We start from the raw sequence: 18993 nt of genomic DNA, 5'->3' as shown, positions 1-18993 counted from the left end.
GAAGTCAAACTAATCCATCAAAATTAAGGTTTTATATCTCCTTGATAAAAGAAATCACACATTAGATCCATGTTCCTAATATTTGATATTGGTCCTAAAATCTAGATCAATGACACAGAGGCAATTATACATGTGTGTTGCTTGAAGCCACAGATTTGCATATTGTGCTGTTCAAAAGTCAAAAGAAGCAAATCTTTTTATTTTTTATTTTGTTGGTGAAAGTAAAAGAAGCTAATCAATTATAAGCCTGCTATGCAAAACAATATGATAACACGACAGTTTGACAATTGTGACAAATAACAAGTGCATTTGACTATGTGACTAACAACAGTTGTACAAAATTATATATATATATATATATATATATATATATATATATATATATATATATATATATATATATATATATATATTGAAAGGAGTTGTACAAAATTATATGTTTGGTGAGATTGTGCTCATAATTTGTTTGTTTTGTGAGTCATGTGTCCACGATTTGTTTCTCTAGTGTGTTATAAGGTTGTGCTCACAATTGGTTTTTGAAGAGTTCTCATTGAAGACATATTTAAATCTTTTGGTTGCTTCTATCACCATTGCTCTTCTATTCGATTTGGATTCAATTTAATCTGGTATCATGGCTTCGGTTGCTGTTGCTTCTTTGGTTGCTCATCTCCTTTAGTTATGTATTGGTTGATTGGTTTTATTTTTTCGGGTTAATTTTTAACAAGCTTGAAACTTAGTGAGCTTTGACTTGAGGGGTAGTGTTAGAACTTTATATTATTATGCTTTTCATATTTAGTTTAACAAACTCACAATTCTTCTTGCTGATGCATCATGAGTTTGAGAGGCAGTCTTAGATAATCAAATATTGGGCTTTAGTTATTGAGCCTTCATCGATCGGCAAGACCATTATGATTCATTGAAAAAATGGCAAAGCATTGTCACACCTTCATCGAAATATTACCAAAAAAATTACATCCAAAACACAAATATCTCATAGACTCTCCTTCGCCGCACCCTGCCACACAAACATTCAGATGTTGTTGAATGACAGTACGATGCACTAAATTATCTTTTGTAGGAAGTCTATCATGAAGAAGCCTCCACGAAAAGATAGACACCTTTAAGGGAACAATTTTATTCTAAATTAAATCATTCAACTCAAGTTTAGTAGATGGATCCACCTCAGTACACACCACACACCGTGTACCCTTTTTCTGGACTTAACCTCCACCACCACCTATCCTCCACCCCATCATGCAAATAAATGTTAGATAAAACCTCACAACACTCCGTCAACAACTCATCCTCATAGACAAATAAATGGTGTCACTGTTGCCACGTACCACCACCTAATTGCCAATTCAGATTCCTCACATCCCCTATTGTAATGTCTTTGTTTTCCGTTAAATCCAACAACCGCCTAAACATATCCCTCAACACCCCCTTCCAACTACAAATCAGTCCAAAACCTTGTTTTTAACCCATCACCCCACCTCCTGCACCATGTTATCATCAAACGACCAACTCTCCACCAAACCCTCCCCATCACGAACACTACACAAATGTCTCGACCACATAGATCCAACCCTCCCTCCATTCTTGAACCTCCTTTCTAGTAACCCATACCTCGCTACAAGCACCTTATACCACAAACTGTCCCGACACACATGTATCCTTCATAACAACTTCCTAATAACGATAAATTAAGTTCCCACAATCTCACCCATAACCCTCCATTCTCCTTATTCATACAAATATTATCTGAATTAATCGAAGGCTTTCAACATAATAAGGACTGCTTTCAACACTCGATCATTAGACGAACTTTTTTTATCCATCAACAAAGTCTCACCGGCAAATTTTAAGTGTGAATTTCGACATAAAACACATCACATCCTTCTTAATATCCACCCAAAAATCCTTAATGAAGCCAAAACTAAGTCCATCATGACCAGGGTTTTTGACGCTATCATAATCCCACACTGCGTTTTTAACCTCCAACTCGTTAAAAGAAATCACCAACTCACTACCTTCTACCACAAAAAGTGATTGAAACTGTAAATCTCCCACCCTCAATCTCTCATCATTACTTTCTTTGAAATGATTAGCAAAATGAATAAAACTCGCTTCACGAACATCATTCACCCCTTCTACTTGCTCGCCATTAACAATGAGAGATAGTATCAAATTAATGTGTTTTCTTGTCGTCATAATATCGTGAAAAATATAACATTAGCATCACCTTCTTTAATCCAAGTTAGGCGAGATTGTTGCCACTACATGCTGGTAAACGCCTTCAATGAACACTCTTTAATTGATTGAAATTTATATGGCTCTACTTCTGTCAAGCCTACGCAATTTAGTGGAATCTATTTAAATTTTAATTAATTGATGATGGTGCATTGAGAATAGTATGTTTTTTTTGTTTGATGATTAGGTGAATGTTGGCTTTGTAAATGCCATATGTTATCTTATATTATTTTATTTTGGATTGGGGCACCACCCCATCTCCTTAAAATTTTACCATAACTTCTTTATTGTTTACTAGCGTTTAGACAGGCATTTCATGTCCGTCTATCCATTTTCTTGTTGCGCCAATGCGTATAAATTACGAACAATAGTTTTTATGAAATTTTGATTAAAATTAATATGATTTTGATTAAAATTATAGATATAGATAATAGATATTTTGCACTTTCATATTGTAACAAACTATACTTATCTTTTTCAAAGATACCTACAATAAAACAAATATAATTTCTTTCAAAATTATATAACAAATGTAATATAGTTTTTTTTATCTTTTTGAATGGCATCAACGAAATGACATTCTTATAGTCAACATTTGTTTAAGGGTATGATTGGAAAGAGAAAAAATCAGCCCAAAACGGTCTATTTTCTTTATATATAATTTAATTTTTTTTTCTTTCTATTATGCAGATATGAACTTTGTGTTTATCTTGTATATAACTTATATTTGAGGTATCCTTAAAAAAAAACTTATATTTGAGGTAGATTTTATTTCGGTCTTTACCTTTTTAATTAAAATAATTAATTTAAAAGGGTGGAGAGATTTAAAAATTTTGACTTTTTGAATTATGTAATTCAAACATACTAATGAATTGGGTCTAACAAGCTGAACTGAGTTATTCGTAAAATTTACAAGTCGAGTTCAAATTAAAAGAAAGATTTATGTCGAACTTGAGTCATGTTTTAAGTTAAAGCAGCTTTTATCGAGGCAAGCTAAGGAGAGTTTGACATGACTCATCTCCAACCATACTAACACCTAATTATATAAAGATGAGTAATATAGTTGTTCTTTATAAAAAGTAAAGAGACACAGAATTTATCATTTTACTTTTGACTCATTTATCATTATTAATTATAAATTCAATTATTTTAAATAATATAGTGTTTTACTCCATATTAATCAACACATTTCAATTTTTATTTCTACATAAATTTTATACAATTTTAATTACTTTTCAGAGTAATTATAATCTATTTAAAAATATATATTCACCTAATAAAAATTATGTTTATTATTTTCTTTCAAAAAAAATATTTTTAATATTTAAAAGGGTTAATTGTTGAAATTGACCGTGTAATATACCTGATTTCTGAAAAATGAATCTGTAAAATAAAAAACACATATTCTAACCCTGATAATTTGAAAGAAAAAAAAATATTTTTGACCCTATAATATACGCGTAGTCCAAAAATGTGACCTACATGTTGAATTTTTTCATGATTCTTTTCAAACATGTTTAGGAAGTAAAATATGATTTCACACAAAATATTACTCCATCCGTTTCAAAATGAATGTTGTTTAAGGTTTTTACACACATGATCAGAAATTCATTAATTAAAAGAAAGAGAGATGTTATTTTACCAAATTATCCTAATCAACTATTGGTTTGTTTTTCATTAAAGAAAAATAATACTTTGGAAATAGTGTGTATAGTATTAATTGAAGGGTACAATTGAAAAGAAAAAGTATTTTTTGCATTGAAAATTGAAAGTGACATTCATTTTGAAACAATTTTTTTAGCTAAAACTACACTTTAAAACGGATGGAGTAGATTTTCTTCGACTAGGAGCGAACTAATTATGAATTTTATTCCCCATAATTACGAATTTCTTAAACAATTCATCATTAATTTGTCATTTTAAAATTCAAAATTTCATGGTCAATGTTCTTATGATGGTCTAATTATAGGGAACAAAATTGGACCTGAGTGTACGCTTACTCAGAACAAAATTGCAATTTTGCACATTTTGTTTGCAAAATAAAAATAAATTGAAAAGCCTTCGAAATGCTATGAAACTTAACAGATCCTTTTTATATATTTTTTTTAGACGTCCCTGCAAAAAATCAGCTTAAAATTTGAGTTCTAAGACAAAATTTTCCTTGTTTTGTTTTTTGCCACTTCAAAAATTCATAATTAATTGCTTGAAAAAAATTATAAAAATATTCAACCTCTAGGCTTCTTTTTTAGACTCTGTGTATACAATAGAGTAATAAAATAATAAGAATAAAAAAATACATAGTTGGAATTTGTATACTAAGTTATTTTTCGGACTTCATGTATATTACATGGTAAATTTCAACAATTAACTCTATTTAAAAATATAGTACCACATATATAAAAAGATAAGTATGAGAGTAAGGGATTTAATTATTTTTTCATCTAGAAGCTACTTCTCTTAACTTTACATATATTAATTTTATATATTCAATGAATAAAGATAATAATCGTGTTTTGTTTTTAGCAAAGATCCATAATATTAATTTATTAATAAATATTTAAATTTGATATTTTATTTTGAAATTTCTATTGACATGTTTTGTAATTAATAAGGATTTAAATAATATTATTCTCAATGTATAGAAAGTATATATTGTCAGTGCCAAAACAAATGTATATAGTGTCAACCCATTATATTTAAATAATATCAGATGTTATTAATAATTATTTTTGAAGAAAAACTGTCCACCAATTATATTTAAATAATATCAGATGTTATTAGTAATTATTTTTGAAGAAACACCGTCAGCCAATTATATTTAGGGTTAAATAAGTTTTTTGCCTCCATAAATTTATCAAATTTTGATTTTAGTCCCTAAAATATAAAATGAGATGTTTTCATCCTCATAAAAAAAATTGTTTTAGTTATGGTCCCTAATCAATATAATTTTGACATGTTTTTGACATTTTTTGAATATAACATAAATATATAAAGGTTGAACATGGATACAATTTGAACATAAAAGAATTATAATCTTGACATTCACATGAACATAAAGTGACCATTAAGGACCAAAATCAAAATATATTTTTTGTGTGAGGACAAAAACATTCAGTTTAATCTTTTAAAGACTAAAATCAAAATTCGTTACATTTATAGGAAAATTATTTAACCCTTATATTTATTGGATCATTACATATGTTTGTTTCTAAAAAAATGTTTGATTGTATTTGATTGAGAACGTACGATTAATATTACCGACACTAATAGTCATTTTATAATGGAGTCAACTAGAATTGAAATTCTCCCTCAAAAAAAACTAGAATTGAAATTCTATCTTTGAAATTATAAAGTTAAGCTTTAACCAACGAGTTATAATTTTGAGTAGGGGGTGTAACAATTCGGTTTTGATCGGTTTTCAGTAAAAAAAAAAAAAAAATCTGAACCTATGAAATATTCATCGATATGGTTTGGTTTAGTTTTCACTGTTTTTTAAAATATGAACCTAACCAATTTAATTGGTTTGGTTCGATTTGGATCGGTTCAGTTGATCGGTTTTTTGAAAATACATTAATTTTTTTTTACCATGTTCTTTTTAGTTTTATTTCATTGTGTAGTTTTAAAATCTCTAACATGTAGATTCATTCTCAAATCCTTGATACCTATTACCCTCACCCTAATTTTTATGGTGTTCTCTTTCTATGTATTCAGTACGATTCAATAACGGTTATTGCTCATAGATGAAGATTAAATGAAACGGAAAGCTTCAGAAACTGGTAATCGATTCTATATATGTTTTTATTCTTTTTAAGTGGTACAAATCTATTACGCCTATTTTAAGATAACAAATAGATAATGACAATGCATTCTTTTTAGTGTGGCTTTCTAATCTTCATTAAACAATGGCATATAATAAGTATAAATAAATGACATAGAAAACAAGTACAGAATACAGTGTACGATACAATGAGTATAAATCAATAGCATAGAGAATGAGCATATAAAACAATGGAATATAACGAGTACAACTCAATAGCATAAAACAATATTTTTCCAAAAGTTTGAAGGCATAGACATGATAAAATTTATCAAGAGATGATGGACAATCTCAACATTGGTGAGGAACAATGGGTTAGGTTAGGTGTGACTGGCGGCTAGGATTTCTTTTTAGTGCAGATGAAATAAAGTCCTAGTGACGAGATGATGACGTGAGAAATTAAATGAGTTAAAGAGTATTTTAAGCTGGCCTTTAATTTTGAGCCTAATCATAAGTATGTGTGAGGAGGGATAATATTAGTAAAATGAGTACTAAGGTTAGCATCAGTTCGGTTCATCAGTTCCTTAGATCTCAAAATAAAAAACGGAGAACTGAACCAAACTATATCGGTTTAGATTGGTTCGATTCAGTTTTAAACCGAACCATACAAAGTTGAATACTTTTTTGGTTTGATTCAGTTTGAACTTTCGATTTCGTCGGTTTTGTTTGAACACTTACACCCCTAATTTTGATAAATAACTGTGACATTAATTGTCACCTTTTTTAATTAGAAGTTTTTCATTGTTGTATGTTTAATGTTTTAATATATTAAAAGTGTGACACGCTCACTTAGTAGCTACAAGGACATTGATTGGCAAAGGAGCCTTGCATGGTGCGAATATGAGATTTTCCACTTCTTCACACTCAGGTATGCAAGTCTAGCGAATGGTTACTTTAAGAAAAACTGATATTAACAAAGTTTTTTCTAATTTTATAGCATATATTATTAAGTTAGCTTCCATTTTCTTTTAGGGTCTTGCTAACAAGTGCCTTAAGGGCATTGTTTAAGGAACCCACAAAAAGAAACTATGTCTTGAAAATACAAGTCCAACACATGTTAAAGTCATAACGGTACAATTTCCAATGCAAAAGTTGCTACTTTTAGATGCTTAAACAATGCCTTTAGGGCACTTGTTAGCATTTTCCTTTCTTTTATATTAATCAAAGCATAGTAAATAGTAGAAAAAGTAAGTTACTATGTCAAAATAAAATAACATGATAACATAAGTATGTAAATACAGAAACACTACAATAATTGCATATATTTCAAAGGAAAATGATTGGTAGACCACTCATATTAGTCCTTAGACTTTGAAACTCAATATTCTTCATAAACCTTAGACAGACACATCAGATTCACTCTTCACATATATGCTTAATACTACTATGTAGGCATCCCAAAGAGACACCTTATATAGACTAGTAAACAAGACAAACTTAACTAAGAACTCATAACACAAAGCTTCCTTCTCCAATGATCTCTTATATAGCAACCAAGCACAAGTAAAATCATAAATTATCAATTTTAAGTTTCACTCTCTTAAACAAATAGACCCTTATAGTTTTAGTTTTGTCACCTATATATTAAAAAGTCCAAAACCAAAACCAAAAGAGGGCTATTTGTGAAAAAGTAATGATGAAAGTTTCAAAAAGATGATTTATGATTTTACCTTAATTATTAATTCCCAATATTGTTTGGCCAAGAGAAATCATAACTTTGTGTTGCCACATTAGGAGAATCAATAAGTGCATAAGCATCAACATCAGATTGAGAATTGAATGCCATCAACTCATCTAAAGATGAATCGAAGGTTGTCATTGTTGAGACATTTTCATGCATTGGAACATTAACGACTTCAGCATTAGGCACTTTGTAGTTGTAATTGCTATTTGCATCCCCTTGTTGATCATAGAAATTCAGCTCCATTTGAGGCTGCATGTTTTGGTTAAATCCAGGAGTTGGAATCATGTTGGTAAATGGCAAAGAAGTATTCATCATTGAAGTGTAGATTTGAGGCTGAAAATTTTGGTAATCACCAGAAGGAGTAGGAATCATGTTGCCAGCTGGCACAACATGATTCATCCAAATAGAAACATCTTCTCCTTCTCCTGAGTCATTACCTGCATGGTAATCAAATCAAGATTCAAATTGTTGATCAGAAGACTTGTTTTTGAAGCGTGAGTCGAAATCTTATTATAAATTGTAAGATGACATTTTTCCTATGTAAGTAGCTCGGTTGGTGAGTTAAGAGACATCATATAGTTTTAAAAAAAAAAATCTATAATTGAAACCCTAAAAACTAGTTTTTAAGTAAAAATCAAGATTTAAGATAAGATGCATGACAAATGTAGATAGGGACTAAAGATTCATATTGATTGAGTAGTTAGTTTTGTATCAAATCAAGATATTGATAACCATGATTACCTGCATGAATAGTGATCTGATTTGCAACAGAAGGTACTGCAGCTTGCTCATGTTGGTCAAGAGGTGCACCATGTTGTTGATTCTTTGAGCTTCCAACTCCAACCATTTGGAATTGGTTGTTGTTGCTGCTTCCTCCTATTTGGTCAGCCTTTCTCTTATTAGCACCCCTACTCTCAATAACAAGATTGTTCATTGAAGAACCTCCATGATGATTGTCTTGGTAATGTGGATCAATGCATATCGAAGTCTCGAGATGAGAAGAAGTTTCTTCAAGTTGATCAACCATGTTGGTATCAGAACCCTCATCACATGATGATAAAGGTTTTGCTAGATTGTGCTCATCACATTCCACATCATAATCATCTGTTTCCACAAACTCATAACTACTTTCAGGATACATTTCTCTTGCCAATCTTTCTTCATAACTAATAACAGCTAACCAAATAGCTGTGTCCTTAGCATTGAATTTATTTTGCAAGCTCCTGGAATGTCTAACAATACTCCTGATCTTCTGAAAATTAGGAGATATGTGTTTGATAATAGCCGTCAACACACAAATTTTCCAAACCTTCTTCAAATCATGTGGTTTTTTGTATGGTGGTGGGACAAGATCCTTACTAAATCCCATTTCCTTCCACCATGATTCGTTCCCTGTTGGCCACCATGGTGGAGGAATGCCGCTTTCCAAAGGATGTTTTCTTTGGGGTGGATCGCAGTGTTGCATTAATGATGATACAATTGAACCTAATATCGTATCAGGTAGGTCATACAAGGAGTAAGGCCTTACTTGCTCATCAAGCAACATGCCATTCACTGTTGAAACTTCACATTGTTCTTCATATTTGGCGATTGCAGCTGGACCGTTTTCCTCAAAGTTTACTTTGTCCTTCCACCAACCGCGTAGATTTTCCGAAGAGCCAATCATTGGTTTGCCATTGTCAAGTACTACTCCATAGACGAAGCCACGAACATCACAAAATTCCACCATCTTTAACATGTACCTGTCCACAGTACATGTCAGCTCAACGGGGAGAATTTGACTTTGTTTATCTCAAGTCAAAGTTCTCAAAATTGGGAATTTAAGCAAAATTGTTGTCTATATGAAATCAATTCATAAACATGGCTTATAAACTCATACAATTTACTTCATATTAAAATTATGGCTATATACATGACATGTATACTATATGATACAATTAAAAAACTAAAAAAAAAATACATGAACAAAGAAAAAAAGAAATCGAATCTGATAAACTAAGATGAAAAAAAAAAAAAAAAAGATAAAAAATTCTATTGAAGATTTCCTGTAAGTTTACCCTAGTTCACTAACTAAAATATGAGTTTATAGCCAATTAAACTTGAAAATGATCCCTGGACTTTAACTTGCGATTTTAGCAATTTACCTCAAGAGATAGAATTAAAATATCCAGCGGCGAAGCTAGAGAAATTTTTACAAGGGGTCCAAATACAAATATTTTTTTAGGTAAAGAAAATTTTTATATTTTAAAATAGGGTTAATGGTGTTTTACCCCCTGTAATATAGGTCATTTTCGGTTTTACACCCTGTAAATTTTTTTTTATTTACCCCCTTGAAAAATATTTTTGTTTTGATTTACCCCCCTAATAGGTCATTCAAAAACCAGAATTTCTGAAGAAAAAAATAAAAAATTGGTTTTTGAATGACCTATTAGGGGGTAAATCAAAACAAAAATATTTTACAGGGTGTAAAACCGAAAATGACCTATATTATAGGGGGTAAAACACTATTAACCCTTTTAAAATATTATATATTATATTTAAAGGATAAATATGTTTAATCTCTATAAAACTAGGCTTCAAGAAGTCAAATATATTCATAATTGAATATTTTTTAAATAGACTAATAATTTCTTTTTCAACGTAGACAAATAAGCTATTTGCATTAAACTATCCTCTATTATGTTTGACTATTGATAATTTTTATTGCTAAAAATAATTTCTCTATTGTTGTTGTAGAGACCGAAATGTCAACATAAGACAAATAAGTTTATTAATCAAGTAATAATTTTTTAACCTTTTAATTTATGCTAATTTTTTGCAAATGAATTTGTTTGAGGTAGCTAAAAATATATTGTTGGGGCAGCTAGCCATATTAATATACCTAGTGGTTGTTCTCGTGAGCTTAGCTCAGTTGGTATGGACAATGCATAATATATGCAAGGTCTGGGGTTCAAACCCCGACCACCACCAAAAAAATACCTAGTGGTTCAATAGAAATAAAAATTTTGGGGTAGCCAATGCTACCCCATCCTATCAAAAAGGATTCGCCTCTGAAAATATTAATCTTTAAAACGGTTGTAAAATAATAATTAATGTCACTTTTATTAATAATAATTTTTCTCTTTTTCAATTAAAAAAAGAAGTAAGAACTACCTTAATATGCCCTCTTGTGCACGAGCCATTGTCTTTCTTTTCAATTGTTCCAGTGACGTTTTATTGTCACTTTGAATTCTTTTTAACTTCATCTTCTTTAAGAGCATTTTATCTTTCCATATCTTTGTCTCTAGTTCCTCAATAGTCATATCTATGTTTTCACCACCTTCTTCTTTTTTCTTTCCTTTATCTTGTTTTGCATTGTTTGAAGCACCACCGTTATCAACGTTGGGATGCATTTCTTCTGTATATGAAATAATTTACAAAAATAAAATAAAAACCTTGTGTCATGATAACTTCAAATTTGGAGACTATTACCGGAAAAATTAGATAAATTAACTAGTAAAATTGCGAGAGAGAAACATAAAATTTGTCACTAATTGTATTTTATTTTCTCTTCTTCATGTCACTAATTTTATTTTTTAACTACGGGTAAACTTTGAAGGATAACATTATAAATTTTTAATGTTATCATTCAATGTTTATATCCTCAAGTTTGACTAACTTTATGGTGCACAAATGAGAGAAGTCTTTCATTATCTATTAGCTAGTTTTCACCTTTAGATAAATAAATTGAACTGTTAAATTAAATGGGACATAACATGACTTATTGATCTAACGGTGAAAAACACATTTATACATGATGTAAGAAGAAAAGACTGTTTTACTTGTACACTATCCGATCATTATTATAAGCAAAAATTACATTTTAGATTCATTCAATTAACGATGTATATCGTCTTTATTATAGACCACATACATCATTTACTAAATAAATCTAAAATGTGAATTTTAGACGAAATATAATGTCAAAATAATAAACGAAGAATACACTTACATAAATTTTGGATTCAGAAGCTGATCAGATCTAAACGTTTCTTGCACGTTTATAAATGAGGCCTGCATTAATCATACATCTAGTTAAAATTTTGCTAAAAATTATTTTATGAAAAATCTAGAAACATATCTATCGAAGGAGATAAATCAATAAATGAAAATAAAAATTACAACTCTAACATTTACGCCGGACATATATTTTGTCAGCATGAAAATCATTTTTCAAAATATTTATAACAATGTTGTATTCTTGTGGTTGGATTTGAAAACAAGATCTTTGATTAAACCGAAAGATATCGCTTTATTTTTTAGAGTGGAAGATATCACTTTTCATCTTGTTCAGACCAAAATATATATTTGCAATCAAGAAAAAAACTATTAAAATAATGCCCTTTGACAAAAATATTGATATGTATATGAGATCATCCGTGAGAATTCACTTTTCGATCAAAGTAAAAACAATCAAGCTAGGGAAACACCACACACAAAAATATGAAGAAAAAAAAATGAAGGAAATAATTATTGGAAAGCATTGGTAAAGAATTGTACCACAAAACCACTAGAGGATATAACAACACAATAATAAGAGAGGATAAAGAGGGAGGGATTGTTGAAGTGATAGTGACAAAAATTAAGAGAGTGATTTGGGGTAGTGAAAATGGATGACACAAATTGGTAAAGATTGTTGTGAGCAAATGAGTGACACCAACACTATTCTTATATGCTCAATAAAATAAAATATGCAGGTTTGGTAAGTACTCGTACTTATCTTCACATGTAAGATGAGTACGAGTGTTCAATGGTAAAATTAAGATTGACCGTTAATTATTGAATTTCAATAAATTAATAGTATTTTTTGACTTTATTTTATCTAGATTATATAACTCGTAATTTGTCATCTCTAAAAAAATACTTGTAATTTTTTCTTTATTTACATAATTTTTTTTTATAAAGTTATTATCCCTATACCACTTTTATATATAACTTTAAAAAAAATAGGAAAGGATTATTTTATTTTATTTTAATTTTACAATTGTCTGAGTTAGAGTTTCAACCTTTGGTCTCTTTTATTTCTAAAACTCCGAAATGATGTGTATATAACCACCAAAAAAACTCTTACAGCACAAGATGTACTAGAATCATACTATAAAGTCATACAATAGCAAGTTTTCAACAAACAACGGAAGAAGCAAAAACAAACATAAGTAAAAAACACGACAAAGAAATAGAATCAAGGAACTTAATGGGATTGAGCCACCGGTTGTGATAGTCGAAATCGAACACAGGGTACGTCGTTTTCAACCACCAACACGATTGAAACTTAACTTTATCACATAAAATTTGCATGTTATCCTATGTGCTAAAAAATTAGTTTTAAAGTATAAAATTTGAAATGAATATAAATTTTTTAAAAAAAATCCATGGAAAGAAATTAATTTAGTAATAATAATATATAATAGATATATTAAATTAATATTTTAAATTACTAAATTTTAAGTATCTTAAATAATCAGAGATATAAATTTTATTATAAATTAAGAATACCGAATTTATGTCATTTAATATTTATCAACTAGTTGAATCACTAATTTTATAAAACACTTTAATTAGCTTATCAGCTAGTAACATCCATCATCTATAAGGTTATCTCTCAATTTTATCAAACAGAGTCTTAATCACTCGGGTTTGAACCTAGGACCTTAAACTTCTTATCTATTTTCTCAAACCAATGAAACTATCCAACCTCCAAAGCTTTTTGGTCCCCTATTTCAATTTTTGGGTTTTGGTAATCCACCCTATTTTGGAGACAATTTTGATGACGTGGCAACATCTAAGTGAAAAAATTTAACGTCCTTATCATTATTTATCATTATTTCTGTATTTTATTATATTCAATAATTACGACTTTATAAAAGGTTTTAAATATAAAACTGATATTTTTTTGAAAAGGGAATATAAAACCGATATATTACCTTCAATATGTGATGTAAACTAATATTTTTATTAAAATGTTGCTAAAAATATTTTAACTATAATTTTATAGAATATTATAATCATTATAATATTATATTAAGTCAAATTGTGATGAAACATATTTCAAAACTTATAAAATATTATTATTATTAACATAATATTTTAATTATTGATATAATATTTTCATTAATAAAATAATATATTATTTTGTTAAATATTTTAAATGTTAAATAAATAACATATTTTATTTATTAATCAAAAATTATTTTTCATTAAATAGTAATATTAAAATTAATATAATATTTTAATAATTTATTTTAATAATTAAAACATTTATTAAAAAAATAACTAATGAATATAAACAATTAAGAATGACATGGATATTAAACTTGTCCACCTAGGCTGCCACATCATTAAAATAAACCCAAAAATGTGGTGGGGGATGAAAACTCAAAAAAAGATTAAAAAAAAAAAAGTAATCGTATTCTTTTTATAGCTTAACATATTAATTTTGGGCTTAAGTACACTTTTGATCCTCCTATTTTTAAAAAAAAAAAATATTTGAAAATATTAATCTAGGAGTGGTTAGAGTTTCCTTTATATAGTATATATAAACATATTAGACTTTGTATGTATGTACGTGAGTATGCTTGAGTGTCGTGGCCTTTTTCAATCAAACTTGGTCCTTTATATAGAGTTGAGTCTCGGATGACCATTGTTGAATAATTCATTGTCTTTGAATGTCTGATTAAATGCTGAAATATCTTAGAGAAATGTGGTCAGCGTATTAGTCATTCAATTTCATCAATGACGCTATTAAGGAGCATAAATCTCTTATTAAGTTAGAATAAACTTTTCTTTTTTAAGCAAAGAGTTGTTGCGTGCATCAACAATATTTCTTAAGTGTTGGTACAAAGGATTTCACTCTAGAGGCTTTGTATAGTAGCATTGACTTTCACATAGTTGACCTTTATCTTGGTGTAGAGCCTTGCCTTTATCTATGACAAAGAGCTCATCAAGGTCTAGAGCTTTGACTTTATGTCGAGAGCTTTGACTTGGTCAAAAGCTTTGACTTTTTGTATAGTGTTTTCACTTCTTGTCCAGAGGTAGTATATTAGTTTTATACTTAAAATTTCCTGCACACCTAAACACATATTAGTCAATCCTAATTGATATAGAACATGTTTCGTATATTACCTTGTTATCATCAAAACTTTAAGGGATTTGTTCTTTTAACCAATTTTGGTCTAACACTCATCTCTTCCATAATGAGTATGAGTTAAACTTCTTTAGTGGTTTAGACATGATGAGGTTATGATTATATTTTCATAAGATTACAAAGTTACAACTTTAAGCTTCTTTTAAACAAACTATTTTCACGATAATTTTTAAAAGTAAAACTTGATCACTTTTACATTTATTATCAAATTCTCTAAAACTAAAAGAAGATCGGAATATAACTGTTTGTTTAATATGAGTTACTTCCCCGAGACTAAAAGGAGATGGGAACTTGAAAGACTGCTTTATATGAACATAGATCTTTGAGTGCAAAGATCTATATAGATTTCTTGTCATAGGCAAAAGGCTCGGCATTTTCATGAGAAGAGCTACTGAGGCCTAGCCTAGCAAAGTTGCATGTTAAATATTGTCAATGAACCCCAAAAGGTAGGTCATCCCATGTTTAACAAGGTTGTTGAGTTGAAAGACCTCGGAGGCCATCAGGTTTCAAAGAAGCTATATAAAGCCATATATCTCTATATTGTTGCAAAACCATGTCATAACTGATTCGTTGTTCTAAATCTTGTTTTCCTTCTTGAGATCTTCTAAGTATTTTTAATTGTTTTCCTAAACTATTATTACTTTTGACACTTTATTTTATTGTTGTGACATCAAACTCAGTCTCTCTGGGTTCGATCTTTTTATACTATTACTTGAGACATTGTATACTTGCACTAATGAGACTCATGAACATGCATAGTGTTTTTAGATCTAGCAATCAACTACGTTTGATGTTGAAGGATGTAGTTGCATCGATTGTCAGGCGGCTGGGGCATGTGAGTTGAGCTAAGTCGTGATCGTCGAGCTTATAGGAGTAGTGAAAGCTTTTAGTGAAGGTTTTTTTTAAGGAAAAACAAACCTTCGAGACAAAGCTGGTCAAAATGGAGGAGGATCTAAGCAATTACAAGGAAATATATAAGCCTTGACCGAGCAAAATGAGGCATTAATCAAACATTTCAAAGACTTGGCTCAAGCTCGTCAGTCCGTCAATGATTTGACGAAAAAAGGTTAAGGCTTTGGAGCTTCAGAAATAGAATATCTCTTTTACTTTGAAGTCTGTTACGAAGTACTCTAATCCTTGAAGTGTGGACGAAGCTTAGGACGTTTCCATTTTGAACATGGTTCAACTCGTCACAAGGATTCAAGAGTTGAGAAAAAATGTTTTGTCGGCTGCTCCTTATGGTTTTGACAACGTCGTCAAGCAACTCAAAATATTGAATTTGAGCATTGAGTTAAAGATAGAGGGGATGCATTTCTCAAAGAGTGTCAAAGATGGATAAATGATGGTTTGTGGAGGAAGACGTTGGCAAGGAGCAAGATGATGCTCAGGTTGATAAATAGCCTTATAAAATTTTTTTTTGTCTTTATTTTGGTTTGGTTTGTAATTTTTATTTGTGTCATTGATGACATGTTATCTTATGTTATTCTTAGCATGTTTTTTAGTCAATTTCAGTAGGTTTTAGCAGCAAAACGGAGGAGTATTAGAACGATTGTCTATGGTTTTGGGACTTTTGTAACGTTTTCTATATTTGAGTCTGTAATTCTAGTTTTCCCGAAACATAGCAATTTTAGGGGGTTTTTGAAGTAATTCACGAAAAAATCATGCAAATTGGCAAGTCAAGAACATCTGAAGAATTGTCAAGACCTTGGGAAGACCAAGAATGAAGATTCATGAGGCCTCGTGAGACTTTATGATAGAGATTTAGCAAGTGTACTAAAACTATTGAAGTAATAAATAAAAAGTTCGTTTCCATAGGTACCACAGTGGCGTTATTAAGTAGGATGTGGAAAAGTTATTTTAGTGTCCTAGGCAGTAGATTTGAATTGATTGCATAAAATTTAAATAGCAAAAAGTAAAGATTTGATTAGAAAATATAGAGAGAGATGAGATCAGGTCTTTCGAATCCTCTGTTTCCCCTAATTGGTATACTGCACCTATTTCTTACAAATGATTCTCTAGTTTCACGATGGTTAACAAAATAGCCTTACTCAATCCCTTGACTTAGGACCCTCTTCTCAGACTACAGCCCCTAATTCCTTAGGTGGTCTACTATTCTTTGAAGGTTTTAAGAACATTAACTTAATATCACAAATAAACGATTATCCATTCCTAGACTAACCATGTTTATTTGAACAATCCAATTAGGTCTAAGCTGAAAGCTATGGTCAATAGTCATTCATTCTCACGAAATCATGTTTATATTTGATCAGGATATAAAAAGAATTAAGAACAATTGAATTAAATAAAAACTAGATTGTCATTCACAATAGATAAAGTTTCACAACAACATGTTTCAATTAGGGTTACACATAATCATCTCAAACCTAATCTCTAAGAGATTTAGCTACTCATAATCGAGTTTACAAATAGCATAATCAATATAGAAATTAAAACATACATGAACTGATAGAAGGTTGAAGAAATCGCCCTCCTGGCCGTCTTTAGGTCTCAAAATCGCACTTTTCTCTCTCCAATTTGCAACCTTTGTTTTCAGAATATTCTTCAGCTTAAATAGGCACAGAACTTCGCCTAATCGTGTCACGTTTTAAGTAAATCGTGACACGTTTTTACCTTATGTAACAAACCAACTGGATTAGGGTTTCTCAAATCGTGTCACAAAAAGGCAACCGTGACACGTTTTGACCAATGCCAAATGCATGTTTTCAATGCTTCAAATCGTGACATGTTTTTCAGCAACCGGTCACGGTTTGTCTTCATTCTTTTTCTTGAGTTTTTCCTGCTTTTCTTGCTGCTTAAGTATGCTTGTGAAGTCCAACTACCATGAATTTACATAAAAAATTACGTAATGACGAGATGTCATCACTTTACATAAGGAGAAATTATGTTCCCAAGTTCCGAGGCATATTATTTAAAGACGAAGACCTAAAAACGACAAAATCGGAGAAATTGGGCTCAAGAAGGAACAACCATGCGCCTAGGGCATATGTCATGCACCTAGGGAATGGCCACAAGGCAATATGCGCCTAGGGCATATTGCATGCACCTAGAGCATGTGCAAAAATGCACTGCATGCGCCTAGGGCATGCTGTATGTGCCCCTAGCATGTTAAATGTGAGGGGCGTAGGCGTAATTTTATTTGTTTTTCTGGGTTTAACCCGCGTTTTTAGCCCAAATCCAGTTAGAAATCTCCACTATAAATATTAGCCTTCCTCATTCAGAATTTTTCGTTCAGAATTGTGACGGGGCCTAACATTGCTACTACTATCTTGTTGCTTATATCTTGACATTTATAGCATTATACTAGTAACTATCTATCTAGGAAGTAAGTGATTATTAACTAGCGAAAGATACCGAAAGAGAGTTGACCCTAGTTGTAGGTACTTAGGAGAAGACATTACTAAGAGTGAGTGGTGCTCTACCAAACCTAGGATGTAACTGGTTAGTAATTAGGGAAACAAGTGTCTCCAAGGAATAAGACTCTATCGCACATCAGTCATCGTTATTTTATTTTAGTCCTTAAAACATAACTTATTTTTGTATCTGTCCCTGTAATTTCCTTTCTTTTCACTTAAGTCTCAACCATACCAAAACTAATTGAATATTTTATTTGTTAAGGAAAAGTATATAAGAGTTGAGTCTCGAGGGCTTATTAGGATCAGAGCAGACTTTAATGCTTAAAAATCCCTGACAAAAGTAGTCACAAATTATCCACCGATGTGGTCCTAATGTTGGCGTAGGGAGCTAAAATCATGCCCTTACAAGATATGCAACTCCTTATACAAAATTGAACCAACACAAGGACTAACACAAAAAACAAAACCTAAGCTAAGAAAAAAAATATATACAATGACCATTAGATTTGTTTATATAGAAAAAGTACTTATGCGAAAATGTTTATAACAAGAGGGATTGGATCTTGTATGAGTTAAACTCTCACAATGTGATAAATTAAAGTTTTTATTTTAATTTAAAGAGGTATTCACATTTTATGTATGACGTGCATTGAATATGATTATTTCAATTGGAATGAACTATGAG

At 30.4% G+C, this 18993-nt stretch overlaps 1 protein-coding gene across 1 annotated transcript; it reads right to left on the bottom strand.

Moving 5' to 3' along the window:
• Window positions 1-7745: 7745 nt before the first annotated feature.
• Window positions 7746-11143, bottom strand: LOC146935380 (uncharacterized). Its single transcript, XM_085757616.1, has 3 exons — window positions 10905-11143; window positions 8493-9532; window positions 7746-8188 (listed from the first exon to the last, which is right to left on the bottom strand). Exons 1-3 carry the CDS (start codon window positions 11141-11143, stop codon window positions 7746-7748), a joined length of 1722 nt encoding a protein of 573 aa, XP_085613742.1.
• Window positions 11144-18993: the final 7850 nt, after the last annotated feature.

The sequence above is a fragment of the Medicago sativa genome, chromosome 3 (genome assembly GCF_051527215.1).
Source record: "Medicago sativa cultivar Bolivia chromosome 3, Bolivia_mono, whole genome shotgun sequence".
Taxonomy (NCBI): domain Eukaryota; kingdom Viridiplantae; phylum Streptophyta; class Magnoliopsida; order Fabales; family Fabaceae; genus Medicago; species Medicago sativa.
Note: the sequence above shows the minus strand (reverse complement) of the source record. Positions and strands in the feature narration are given on the sequence as shown.

What these genes read in the sequence shown, in the direction of transcription:
- LOC146935380 (XM_085757616.1), bottom strand. Translation starts at nt 11,143, where the DNA reads ATGCATCCCAACGTTGATAACGGTGGTGCTTCAAACAATGCAAAACAA. An exon ending in GCACAAGAGGGCATATTAAG is followed by an intron (nt 9,533 to 10,904) that starts GTAGTTCTTACT and finishes AGATAAACAAAG; the next exon opens with TCAAATTCTCCCCGTTGAGC. An exon ending in TCAGATCACTATTCATGCAG is followed by an intron (nt 8,189 to 8,492) that starts GTAATCATGGTT and finishes ATTACCATGCAG; the next exon opens with GTAATGACTCAGGAGAAGGA.